The 14,977-nt window shown below is 38.6% G+C and overlaps 1 protein-coding gene across 1 annotated transcript in view; it reads right to left on the reverse strand.

Moving 5' to 3' along the window:
• The window catches only part of AFG2A (AFG2 AAA ATPase homolog A), a 138,001-nt gene that overhangs the window by 20,701 nt on the left and 102,323 nt on the right, over window positions 1-14,977 (reverse strand). The window contains exon 15 of the mRNA XM_081332723.1: window positions 2,661-2,691. Coding sequence (XP_081188849.1) covers window positions 2,661-2,691 — 31 coding nt within the window. The remainder of the gene's footprint in view (window positions 1-2,660; window positions 2,692-14,977) is intronic.

The following is a 14,977-nucleotide window of genomic DNA, read 5'->3' on the forward strand; positions in this document are numbered from 1 at the left end:
GGTATTCCCCTTATCAGTTGATGTTTGGTAGGGAAGCCTGCCTGCCTGTGGACATAGTCTTTGGCACCTCAATGGATGAGACCTCAGTCAAGTCACATCATAACTATGTAGATAGAGGAAGAATCAGAAGGGGGCTTACGAAAAGGCCTGTGGCCGCAGGGGTTCGAGAATGGCGGAATAAGAGGAATTATGATTTGACAGTGAGAGTCTTGCAGTCTGGTGATCGGGTGCTATTTAAGGAATTTGGGTCCCTCTGGGAAGCACAAACTGGCAGATTGTTGGGGCTCCCAGTTGTATGTTATTGATGAAAAGCTGCCAGGACTACCAGTGTACTGGATACAACCAGAGGGGAGTTCAGGGCTTTTGAAAGTGTGGCATTGAAACCATTTACTGCCCTTGAATGAGGTGATATGAGTCACCCAGTCAGCTATTGCATCTGAGTCCCACACAGTAGGAAGAAGGTTAGGGACAAGGGCGAAACCTGTTGTATCTGTAGCAAGGGAGATAGAAGATTCTGAAGAAGAAGAAGAAAGTTGTATAGGTTGGTTGTGGCCATCGGGGGATAGTGGGATCACACACCTCAGGGTGGGTATTGAGGTGGAATTAAAACAACCTGGGCCCAATATTCCCAGACCCATATTTGAGGTTTGTAAAGAGGAGAGGACCCCTCAAGGATTTGAGGTAATGAATCAGCCTGAGGGACGGTTGGGACAAAGGGTGTTGTTGGCCCCAGGGATCACAGAGTTAGAGGAGCCATTAGAGATGGACCTAGTCACTTCACAAACCCCACAATCATCAGAATTAGAGGAGGAGCCGTCTGATGTGGGTGCCTCCAGGGGTGAGGAGTTACAAGAGGATGGTGCCTGCGATACCACTGCACCCAAAGCCCAGAGGCCAAGACGGGTGATACATCTGGTAAAGAGATTAACATATGATGCCCCAGGTCATAGCACAGAGAGTGATGTCTACTGTAAAATAAAGTTTGATTCGCTCCTGGATAAAATAGATGCTTAGTAGAAAACTCACCATTCTTTGGGGGACTAAAGAAAGTTCTTAGGTGGGGGGAGTGTGTAGCAGACTGACTGAAAGGCTTTGTGGGAGCCTGGCCAGCGAGAGGGGAGCAGAAAGCTTGGACAGCTGCTGCCGGTTTGGGCACAGTGGGTGTAGACTGGGGGAAGGGAAAAAAAGGAGAAGGAGAAAGGGGGTGGGGGGTTGTTGTTGCTGTTGGGGAGAGACCAGATGAAGCTGAAGAGAATTGGAGTTTTAGGTGATTCCTCTCCTTTGGGGTAGTGGGAAGGAGAGGAAGAGAGGGAGACGGGGCTTTTATTGCTATCTTTTGCAGGGGGATATCCTGAGCAAGGGGAAGAGACAGAGTGAAAGTGAGGAAGTTGCCTGGGGTGCTGAACCAGGGTTTAACTAGAAAGGAAACGGTGGGGGGGATTTGACATAGAGAAAGACCCAGGACAACGGGTCCTGACAGAAGAGAAGAAGAGGTGAGCCTCGGAGACCAGCAGCCATCCAAACCTTGATCACTACCACCTGTGCATGCTGTAAACATTGTGGGGAGTTGCCCTGGCAGAGCGAGCTGTGACTGCGGGATGTTGGTTATCTCTGCTTGTGGTTTCTGCTGCTGCTTGGAGCCAGGGAGTTCTTTTCACACACACTTCTTGTTTTCTCAAATGACTGATACGGACTATTGACTATTATTGCTATGAGTGCCTGAGGCTGTTAAATACTGCTACACACTGACTGCCGTGGTTAGGGGTCGGTCACCTTTGTTCCTGCAACCCACCTCTGACAATGAGAACTTGCCATCTCTTCACTTCGCAAGAGCCCCCGCTGAAACTGCACATTTTGTCAATGCCTTGAGAGCGCAGCTGTTGAGTGGGACTAAAGGGGGAGAGTTAGGAAGGCCTGTGCTTTGGCAGCCTCCAAGGGGGTAATGCTACAGTTGTTAAGTGAATCTGGCTTCCCCATTGACTTTGCTTCTCAGAAGGTCACAAAAGGGGATCAAATGATCCTGGGACATTGCAACCGTCATAAATATGAGTCAATTGCCAAGCATCTCATCATGTGACCATGGGGATGCTGCAAAGATCAGTGTGAAAAATGGTCATAAGTCACTTTTTTCAGTGCTGTTATAACTTTTAACTGTCACTAAATGAATAGTTGTAAGTCAAGGACTACCCGTATATTGTTCTGAACTTTCTCTCCCTGTAATATAATCTTGCAGTATTCATTGGAATCAAACTATACTTTAAAACAGAACAAATTTTATAATGAAAGATTATGGTTAAAATCTTTGAATTAATAAAATTATGCTTGTGTAATTTAAAGAATTCAGCTTCTGTAAGGTGCATCTAATCCAATGACATAGAAACAGTTTGGCACATGAAACCTAAAACTCATTTCATGAATGCATTTGTGCAAAGTTAACCATCTTTAGATTCAAACCTCTATTTTGATGTATTGAGGTTAATACAGTTCAGATTTTTTTGCTGGTAGCTTTAGAAGAATGTCAACATTCATCTGCCTTTGCATAAGTATCAACTCTGTTGTGAGGGGAAGAGATAATGGGTGTGGATTAATGTGGTGAGTCATATGAACACCCCAAGCAAAAAAGTGTTGAGCCTTTAAGAGATATGTGAAGAATTACTCACCAAAGTAAATCAGATCTCTATGGCCAGCATCCTAAAAGGTAGAAAGGACATGCACCCACTTTTTTAGAATGAGGGCATTAGATTACTAATGAAAAACAGCATTCAGCAGTAGCATTCAGTTCTTGTATAGGTATTTTAAAACACTTTGGCAACATCTAAGTAGTTGATAGATTTGGCGCAACTACCTATGAATTTAAAAGAACAAAAGCTGCAATCTAAGCATACTAATAGCAAATGTACTAAACCCTGAATAAAAATGCATTACACTGAAAAGATATTTATAAGATTAATAAATACTTTTTAAAGTGTATATTCCAAAATTGTCAAAACTGGATAGCCTCATCTTGCTGTCTTTTCTACAGAGAACTTTATCTTCAATGAAAACATTTTCATCCACAAAATAAACATTTTAGATCACTTAATTTTTGAGACAAATATTTTAATTCCATACAAATATTTTAAAGGACAAAAGTATACTTTCTTTGCTCAACATACATAGTGAAAAATGAATCTACATCACCATTTGCATCGTAACTGTAGTGCTTTACGAAAAATTGTGTGTGTGTGTGTATATATATATATATATATATATATATATATATATATATATATATATATATATATATATATATATATATATATATATATATATATATATATATACATATATATACATTATACATATATATATATATATACATATATATATATATATATATATATATATATATATATAGGGATGCGGTGGCTCAGTGGGTTAGGATGCTGAGCCTGTCGATCAGAAGGTTGACAGTTTGGCGGGTCGAATCCCGAGTGCCGCGTAGCAGAGTGAGCGCCTGTTACTTGTCCCAGCTTCTGCCAACCTAGCAGTTTGAAAGCACGTAAAAAATGCAAGTAGAAAAATAGGGACCACTCCGGTGGGAAGGTAACAGCATTCCGTGCGCCTTTGGCGTCTAGTCATGCCGGCCACATGACCACGGAGACGTCCTCGGACAAGCGCTGGCTCTTCGGCTTTGAAACGGAGATGAGCACCGGCCCCTAGAGTCGGAAACGACTAGCACCTTTACCTTTACCTTATTTATATATATGGATGTTTTTCTTGTCAGTTCATGTAGTGCTTGCAACAACAAGAGATCCTAACAATTGCAAGTGGATATTTGTATATTAGCTTATGTCTAAAAATCAAGGAAACTGGAATCAAAATTTCTAACCCTAGATAATACCATTGTGACATATGGTAAAACACATATGATTTTATGGACATGCATCATTAAAAAGCCCTGAGCTAATTAACCTCATAGCATAATTTAAGTTTCAAGGTAAAACTTCAAAAAGAATTATAATAATTTTAATGCTTCTCATCTGGCATCATGCCTTATGCAATTTCACAGAAGAAAAACAAACGGTTCTAATAACCTGCAGTACATTCATGCTATTGGCTGAGCAAGACCCAACCCCATTCCTTTAGTAGGTAGTCTGCACTGAAGGCTTTTTGCAAAAACATTTACAGTTTTGTCACTGAAACTCAATCCTTCATGAAATCAATTTTTAATCCTTTTTTTAAAGAACTGAAGATTACATACACAACTATAGAATAGGCACAACTAAAGAAATATAATGATTTGTCTTGATTTTTTTTCTTCATCCCTATGGAAAGACACAATGAATCTGTCTCTTTGGTAAGGAGAACAATAACAATGAACAAAATGTTGAGAAATTCAGGACAACTATAATCTGTTTAACTTACAGTATAGAGTACTGGATACAAAATTTAGCATCTACCCCAACGTACGCATTGCTTGGATCTATAAATAAAAAAAATTCTTCTAAGGGGAATAAAGGACTCCAAATACAACAAAATTACAGATGACAGGACTATTAAAAGTTATGAGCCATGATATACAAAATTTAGTGAAAGCAGGCTTCTAAGAACCTGATTAATGCTTTTGGAGCAAAATGCTAATAGATTGATCACAATCAGCTATAATGATTTCCTCTATCTACCATCATGTTCCATCCTAGAATCAATTCCTAGACAAAAAAAATTAAAAGATTAAAAGATACAAACACTGAAGACACATGCCATATTACATCTGTTTTCCAAGCCTTGACAAAATTCCATTTTTTTCCAGTTGCTTTTTCTTGTTATAGAGTTAAAAACTTTGGTCACCTCTCCCATTCTTGCCTACTAAGAAACAAGAATTCTCAGGTGCCTGGAAGCCACAGAAGTCTGGCAACGTATTTGGCTCTGCTTTAAATATTATGCTGATTATACAAAGTACAGAGAACAAGTTCTACTTTGTAAATACAATTAATAACTGTTAAATACATACCACTGACACTGAAATGTATTATTTTAAGAATCTATTCTTTAGGTTTTGGGGGTATTCTTAATGGATTCTTAAAAGCCATTTACCTTTTAAGGGAATTTGCTTCCCATCTTCATATTTAACATGTCCATAGAGTTTGTAAAGGAAGGTTAATTAAGACTGTGAAATGTAAAAAACCCCCACATTTAGGCTTAAAACAATGGTTTAAAGATATAAACATCCTTATTTTCCAAAGATGTCATTTGTAACTATGTACAATGCATCACACACCACTAAAAAATAGTTAAAGCCTAAGCTACACATAAAGTAATAGCAGAATTACATTGTTGGGAAAATTATTTGGGTCATAGAGTCCACCAAAAATAGACACAATCATATATTTAAAAAGAAATCCCAATATTCACATTTAGCTGTTATGAAGGAATTGCAGAGATAATTATGTATCAGAATCTGTTTACAATGAAATCAAAGTCTAAACAATTTTGTCTTTTCTTTTTACCTGCAATATGTAACAGGATTGAAGCCATTGCTTTGAGGAAGAAAGGATAGTTTCCACCTATACCTTGGTTGGTTTTAGATTGCTTGCTTATAATCTTGTTATGAACTATTTTACACACAAATTCAAAAAAGGAGCATCACCAAGCAACTATGGACCAATTACCTGCTTACCAATAACTTTCAAATGGTTAACTGTTGTGATAGCATCGACTAGAACAGGGGTATCCAACCTTTTTGTTTTGGCGGCCCAGTAGAAGAGGGAGAGGCAGGTGCCTTATCCGCGCATGCACAAATGTGAATGTGGCCACACGTTCATGTGCACATACAAACAGGCTGCAAGCATTCGCACCAGGCAAATATGGCTATGAGCATGCACATGAGGCTCTCAGTGATAGTGGCACCTGTGTAAGGCTTGTGGTTCTGCCGCCTCCAGGCTCGCAGTGATGCTACCACCAGCTCAAGGTTCACGCTGTGGCCTCAAGCAATGCTGCCCCCAGCACGAGGCTTGGGCTGCCACCCATATGCAAGGCTCGCACTGCAGCCCGCAGCAATGCTATTCCTGGCATGAACATCGTGCTGCCACCCCCGCACAAGGATCATGCCGCGGGCCACCTGCCACTTGTGGCGCTGCCATCCGCGCAATACTAGCGGCGCTGCCTGCACAACACTTGCAGCAACAGTGTTATGAGGGGCACTGAGCATGCGCACACGCATATGCACTGCCCAGCTACTCACGCAGCCCGGTAAACTACTGTTTGTCACTGCAGTGATTCCTATGTCAACAACACTGAGCAAGTCGGGCTATGGCTATCAAACATCAAAAATATCTGCCAGGCTATCCTAATTCCTTTACATAGACAACCTGAAGCTCTACGAAACAACACTGTCTGAATATAATTGCTGCTCACATTGTCCATACACACAGCTACAAGGTATTGCAATGGAGTTTGGACTGGACAAAAGTGACACCCTCACCATCAACAGAGAAAAATAATAAAAACTGAAGGGATCAAAATGCCCTATGGAAATAACATCAAGAGTATGCATGAAGAAGATCACTACAAATACCTAGGCATCCTTCAATATGAAAACATCAAGTATGCTGAAGTCAAGAAAAAGTTTAGAAGTGAATATATCCAGAGAGTGAAGAAGAACTTAAATCCAAACTCTGTGGAGGAAATACCATTAAGGCAATTAACACTTGGGCACTTCTAGTCATTAGATACACAACTGGAATAGTGGACTTGACTCAGCAGAACTAAAAGTCCTGGGTAGGAAGACCAGAAAAATGATAATAAATCATGTCCTTCATCCATACAGTGACATTGACAGCCTCTACTTATCAATGAGAATAGATGGACATGCAATGTTGCAAGTATTCCAGACACTTGAAGAAGAAAAAGAGCACTGGAAGAATACCTGAAACATAGTAATAAAGATGCACTAAGCTACTGCACTATTAAGGCTTATTAAAAACCAGAAAAACTAAACAGACCTACAAGAAAGACCAAATGAAGATTATAAAAGGGATGTGGCAAGCCAAAGAATTACATAGCCAGTATATACACACACACACACACACACACACACACACACAGAGAGAGAGAGAGAGAGAGAGAGAGAGAGAGAGAGAGAGAGAGAGAGAGAGAGAGAGAGAGAGAGAGAGAGAGAAACACGCACGCACACACAAGCAGGCAAAACAGGTAACAACAAGACCTGGGAATGGTTCAGAGTAAGAAAATTGAAGAAAGAGACAGAGGGGCTAATTCTGGCTGCAGAAATGAAGACCAAGCGTTAAGAACAAATGCATATAAAGCCAGAACTGAAAAGATAGCAACAAACACCAAGTGTCACCTATGCAAGGAAGCTGAAGAAATAGTGGACAACTTAGTTAGCTGGTGCAAGAAGATTGCAGAGGCTGACTACAAACAATGGCACGATAAAGAAGCAACAATGGTGCATTGCAATATTTGCAAGAAATCCATTTATCTGCAAAGAACTGGTGCCATCATAAAGTGGTAAAAATGAAGAAGCTAAAGTACTCTGGGGATTTCGAATTCAAACACACAAGCACCTGCCACATAACACCCCAGACCTAATAGTAATTGATGGAAAAAAAACCGTAAAATGTCTGGACTGTGGATGTTGCAATCACTGGAGACAGTGGAACAGAAAAGAAAGAACTGGAAAAATCACAAAATATTAAGACCTGCAAATAGAAATAAAAAGACTGTGGCCAAAGAAAGCAGATATGGTATCAACAGTAATGGTGCAATCCCAAAATATCTGAAGCATTGTTTGAACACCATTGGCATTGACAAAATCAATCAATTGCAAAAGGTAGCATTACTTGAGACGGTTTACATCATGTAGTAATAGCTTTAACACCATGAAACAACATCTATCTATTTCAGGTCTTTAGGGAGGACTTAATAGGTAGATGAAAATGCCAAATCCAGTCTAAACATCTAGTTGGCTGTGCAAGTAAGCTTAATTATTATTTTGATGTGTCTTAAAATTTGTTTAAGTATTTTTTGTAGACACATCACTCAAATTTAGTTTGGTATATTCCAAGTTATTTTTGGCTATTATTAAACAGGAATCCTTGATCCTAATCATGGGAATTTGATTTCTCCTTCCTATGTGAAGAACTTTGTTGTGTTCAATTCACTCCTTTAACTTAGCTTCTGGATGTGAATTGCAATAGAGGGTATCTTGTTCCACTTTAAATTCCAGAGTGAGGAGGAAAGGAAGAGAGGGTTAGGTGGATGGAAAGGTAGCAATAGCAACAGCACTTAGACTTACAGTTGCAAGAAAAAGTATGTGAACCCTTTGGGATTACATGGAATTTTGCATGAATTGGCCATAAAATGCGCTCTAAACGTCATGTAAGTCACAACAATAGAAAAACGCAGTCTGCTTAAAATAATACTACACAAACATTAGCTGTTGGCATGTTTTAATTGAACATAAGATGGAAACATTCACAGTGCAGGGTGGAAAAAGTATGTGAACCCCTAGCCTAATGACTTCTCCAAGAGCTAATTGGAGCCAGGAGTGAGCCAACCTTGACTCCAACCTGTGTGATGATATTGGATGTGTTGCTGACAGCTGTCCTGCCCTTTAAAAACACACACCTGTTTTGGGTTTACTGGTCTCAAGAAGCACTGTCTGATGTGAATCATGCCTCGCAGAAAAGAGCTCTCAGAAGACCTACGATCAAGAATTGTTGACTTGCATGAAGCTGGAAAGGGTTACAAAAGTATCTCCAAAAGCCTTGATGTTCATGTGTCCACGGTAAGACAGACTGTCTACAAATGGAGAAAGTTTAGCACTGTTGCTACTCTCCCTAGGCGTGGTTGTCCTGTAAAAATGACTGCAATAGCACAGCGCATAATGCTTAATGAGGTAAAGAAGAATCCTAGAGTGTCAGCTAAAGACCTACAGAAATCTCTGGCACATGCTAACATTTTTGTTGACACATCTACAATAAGGAAAACATTAAACAAGAATGGAGTACATGGGAGGACACCACGGAGGAAGCCATTGCTGTCCAAAAAAAATATTGCAGCACGTTTGAAGTTTGCAAAAGAGCACCTGGATGTTCCACAGCACTACTGGCAAAATATACTGTGGACAGATGAAACCAAAATTGAGTTGTTTGGGAAAAACACACAACACTATATGAGGAGAAAAAAAGGCACAGCACACCACAATCAAAACCTCATCCCCACTGTAAAACATGGTGGAGGGAGCATCATGGTTTGGGGCTGCTTTGCTGCCTCAGGGCCTGGACGGATTGTTGTCATTGATGGGAAAATGAATTCCAGAGTTTATCAGGACATTTTGCAGGAAAACGTACGACCATCTGTCCGCCAACTGAAGCTCCGCAGAGGATGGGTGATGCAACAGGACAATGACCCAAAGCATACAAGTAATTCAACAAAACAATGGCTTCAACAGAACAGAATACGCCTTCTGGAGTGGCCCAGTCAGAGTCCTGACCTCAACCCGATTGAAATGCTGTGGCATGACCTTAAGAGAGCGATTCACACCAGACATCCCAAGAATATTGCTACACTGAAACAGTTTTGTGCAGAGGAGTGGTCCAAAATTACTCCAGATCATTGTGCAGGTCTGATCTGCAACTACAGGAAACGTTTGGTTGAGGTTATTGCTGCCAAAGGAGGGTCAACCAGTTATTAAGTCCAAAGGTTCACATACTTTTTCCACCCTGCACTGTGAATGTTTCCATCTTATGTTCAATTAAAACATGACAACAGCTAATGTTTGTGTAGTATTATTTTAACCAGATTATGTTTTTCTATTGTTGTGACTTGCATGACGTTAAGAGCGCATTTTATGGCCAATTCATGCACAACTCCACGTAATCCCAAAGGGTTCACATACTTTTTCTTGCAACTGTATATACCACTTCATAGTGCTTTACAGCCCTCTCTAAGCAGTTTACAGAGGCAGCATATTACCCCCAACAATCTGGGTCCTCATCTTACTGATCTCGGAAGGATGGAAGGCTGAATCAACCTTGAACTGGTGAGGATCGAACCCCTGGCAGTCAGCAGAATTAGCCTGCAAAACTTCATTCTAACCACTATGCCACCACGGCTTTTTCACCATAGTAGGTTTCAGAGAAGCTCAGAATCCTAGCCTAAGGAAATTTTCTAACTGTCAAAATTGACAAATTTAGGAACAAATATTTATTGTCAAGATAAGGTAAAGATTATCAGCCTACATTTTATAATGTAATTACTCCAAGTCATTTTGCTGTGAGAACTGGAAGAATATTCTAAAGAGGTTAACTTGAACTGTAATCTTAAAAGTACATATTCACAATTGTTTAAAGATAACAACAAAAAGTTACTTCCTTGCTCAAATACAAAAAATGGCTGCAGTTTTTATATATTCCCATGTTCCATTGAATCACATTATCTTAGGTATACGAAGTACCAATACAAAATAAAAAATACTAATTAATTTTGAAATGAGGAAAAGGTTTGGTAGTGACAATAAAATCTATAGTTCTTCTAAAGCTCTCCCTGGATTATTGTGATTACATGCTAAAGAATAAAATAGAAAAAGAAAGAACACACACAACAGTTAGGATGTATGAAAAAGCAACGCAAAAAGTTGAAACTGAAAAAAAAATAGTTGAAAAGGGTTCAGGAGAATACTGATAATGTGGCCAGATGGTTCTAAGAAGTGTGACATCTTGGTATTAAAAAACAAAATAAGTGGATACTAGAGTTGAAGAAAAGTAACAAACCACAAGATTAGAAAATCTTGAACCAGAATACTAGAGGCAGTAGGGCAATGTATATATGATAGTTACTTGTAGGAAGCTAGAGTGTACAGAAAATACATAAACACAGAGAAATATACAGAACAGCTGTATAAATAAAAAGATTACTTTGTATACAGTTCCTTAAAATAAACCAGATAATTTGTGAATTATCATCATTATGGTTCTTTCCTACAGAAAGCAAAATTAAAGAACAAAATAGCTCTTCTTAGCCTCATGGTGGTCAGTGTGACAGAATCACAGAATTGGAAGCAACCTTAGAAGGCACATGGTCTAACCTTTTTGCCCAGGGCAGCAATAATCAGACTATCCCAGACAAATGACTGCCCAACATTTGTTTGAAAACTCTCAGTAATGGAGCAGACACAGTTCCAGGAATTAGGTCCCAATGCTTAGTTCTCATAGTCAGGAAATTCCTCCTTACATTGAGTTTGGATTTTTCTCTATAAGGAGGTTTCAACAAGAGGTATCTCCACATTTATCATAGTAAATTAAATAGAGTGTTCCTGATATTTTAAATTTTAATTTCTGTCATGGTCAATGGCAACTATGAGCATATTGCAGTTTAATAGCATCTGAGAGGCCTTATATTGCCAGCAAAGAGGTTTTTTTAAAAAATAATCATTAATACAGTAATCAAGGAAATATTCAGCTGCAAAAAAGGACATAGCATTGTTTTTGCATATCCAGTGGCATTTCTCTGAATTCAGCATACCTGTTCTTTTTTACAAAGAAGTTGCATCATGTAATAGTTCCCTAATCATTATATAATAACTTAATTAACTGCAGCACTTCAGCACTGTTACGTGTGCCCTAAATTATCTTCCAACAATACAATCACATGGAACAAATACATCATATCCTAGATAAATATAGTTGGCTGAGAGAGTGAAGTGAATTGCTAATACTTCCGGGTTTTAAAGAAGATAGCAACTGTATTCGGCTCACTTCCAGGTCAGACTGCCGCCACTAATACTGACAGGAAAACAAGCAAGATTCTTTTGGGGGTGATGCACAGCTAGACTGACAGAACCAAGAAAAAATAAATAAAGTACTAGATTAGCCATAATCACTTTTCTGCCTTGTTCCAAAATATTCATTTTATTTTCAACATTACCATGGACTTAGCAACCATGTAAAGTTCCTAATATTTGTTGTTGACAAAAAACAACTATTTTAAATGAATTTTCAAGCTAATTCTTACTCATTTACCCTCTTTCATAAGTATTGATATTATTACTTTCTTTGATGATATTATTTTCTGAAGAAACTATTATGTGGCAAAAGATAGAATGCTTCATTTTATTCATTTATTTTATGAAAAACATGCTCTAAGGCCTGTAGCTTTTAATGGAGGAATGGAAAAACATAAAACTTATCTTCAGCCCAACTATATTGTTTATGTGCAAATGAACCGTTAGGACATTTCATATCCCTGCAAGCCTTAGGCAACACAGCCAAACTTTATTTTTTTATTTTTACCAAATACTCCAATTTTAAGAGTCATTTGAAAGCCAGTTTGATCTAGTGGTTAAGATACCAGCCTAAAAAACAGGAGACTCTGAGTTCTAGTCTACCTTAAGCATGAAAGCTTTGAGCCAGTCATTCTATCTCCATAACATTTCAGTAACATGCTGGTGAGTTAATTCCTGTTGCAACAAATGGGTCAACTTAATTGATTAAAAAAAACCTGAACTTTGCACTTGGAGGAAAAAGCTAAAAAGGAAAAGAAACCCTCCAGTTTCAAGACTTAAGATTTAAAATTAATACTATTTTACTGCTAATAAAGAAAAAAAAGAGTCTCTATGGATTTTACTCCTCTAGTTGTTGCTGACATTGAGCCTGAAAACGGTTCCATGGTCATGTGGCCAGCACGACATCACAGAGCACTGTTTCCGCCCCACCAAAGAAGTACTTATTTATCTACTTGCATTTGCATGCTTTGGAACTGCTAGGTGGGCAGGAGCTAGGCACCCTAGCTCACCCTGTTGTGCAACGTTCAGGCCTTGAATTCAGCATCTTAACCACTAAGCCAGTCAACAAGCCCAGCATCTTAACCACTGAGCCATTCACTGCTTATAACTCCACTGGAAATCAAAATATACAATTGTGTGAACAAAGACATTCTTACAGAAGATGTCCTGTCATATATGAGAACTGTGGCCATATATCGATTCAGACCTAAAGGTGAAAAAGTGCTGCATGAAAGACAAGGGCAGAAGGTAAATCCATCTACAACTTCTTAAAACAGCAGGTTTTTCATAGCATTCTATGGCTGCCCTCCACTAACATTCATACATGTGGCAAGTTCTGTTTATTTCTCCATGTTGTTGATTTATAATTGAGCAATGCTATGGTAATTCAGATTTTGAAAGTACTTTGAGCTAAATGTCCACAATTCTCCACTTTCTACTTTGAAACTAAATTTTTCATAATAAAGTATAGATAGTAAGGATAGTCATTATAAGTAAACTTCCCAGACTAATTTCTCTGTAGTTCCACTATTCTGTTGCCTATCAATAATTCTGCATGCTGTCAATAATTCTGTATGCTAAATCTCTAGCAGTTTGTCTCACCACTTGTGTAACCAGCACAGATGTTCAGTTCTTTCACAACTGGAAATAGTCTACAAAAACTAATTAATACAAGATTGATACACACATATTTACTATTTATATAAAAACATTTGTTATAGTTTCAGTTAAGACAGCATCATATACCATGTGATTTGTTAATAATCTGTAGTTGTGGAATTCTCTACATTGAATGATAACTAGGCAACAATCTGAAAAGAATATGCTAATAATACACTATAACTTTGTAGTATGTTAGTCAGTTGTTAGATCTGCTGTATGGTCTGCCATATATTCTTTATACTCTGCTTTATGAATATATTTTTGAAGATTTCATTAGTTTTCCATAGGACTTGATCAAGTGCTAGTTCAGTCACATATGCAGGAATTCATTTTGCATTTGTACACAGGAGGTCAATATCAAGTATATTGGTTTAGAGTTTACATAACTGAGAAGACTCAGGTCTTTTTATATTCTAGATAACAATTATCTTTTAGAACTTGGGACTTGGAGTTCTTCAAATATTAAATATCCAGAGTTATTTTATATTTTTGCATTCTGCAATATATGGATAGAAAATAGGTTTTCATACAGTATCAAATTTTATTCTGTAAATCAATTTTTCCAAATATATATTTTTATTAAAAATGTTAATTAGAATAGTAAAAACTAATACAAACTAAGAGAAAGAGAACAGAATGGAAATAAAAAATAAAAAGTGCAAGAAAGGAGAAAAATAAATATATATAAAAAAGTGACTTCCAACCTTTATCCCATTACACATAAACATATTTAATAACTCTTCACTTTCATAAGGTTAAACAAATATCTCTCCATCCCATACCTTATCTATAACCCATACAATATCTTTTCAATCCTGATATCAGAAAACTCCCATGAAGGGCTACCTGAACATTACAACAGAATGGGTTATTTTAACCTTGATCAAAAAGACCAATTTTATATTACTTGCTTTTACTACTAACAATCTTAATTCAATCAAATGTTCCAAATTCTCTAATAGCTTTAGAATAATTAAACAAACTATTTACGAAAGTGATTAGAAAGTGAGATTTGTGAATTGAGTTTCCTTTAAAAAGCTCTGCCAAGGTTGCAAGCAAAATGGCTGATCCTGTTATCTCTCACGCTGTCCCACAGTTTCCTTCTAAGTAATAGCTGACCAGAGCATATGAGGGTAATCTCCAGTCTTCTCCTTATTCAGAGAGGTTCAAGGAACTGATCTATTCACCCGTTCCTTGGTCTTTACCACGGTTATTGACTCTCCCTAAAGGGTTAGGGAGGGGGAGGAATAGTGGGGAGGGGAGGGAATTACTAACCGGCACTCAGTCTGGGCCGGTTATGGCCTCTGGCGGGATGGGGTTGGGGGTGGAGGCTGCTGGCTCCGCATGTGCTGGGGTGGGGTGTCAAATCCCCAGGACGATAGGGAATGGCAGCAGGTGGTTGCACGGAGGGCCACATCAATACCCGGGATCGCGCCCTCGCTATCTTCAAGCGGTGGCACGCTCCGACCCTCCGGTTAGCACCCTCTTACCCGGGGATGAGGGTGATCAGGTCCCTGAGCTTAGGCTGGTTTA

This window comes from Vipera berus (assembly GCF_964194415.1).
Source record: "Vipera berus genome assembly, chromosome: 7".
Taxonomy (NCBI): Eukaryota; Metazoa; Chordata; class Lepidosauria; order Squamata; family Viperidae; genus Vipera; species Vipera berus.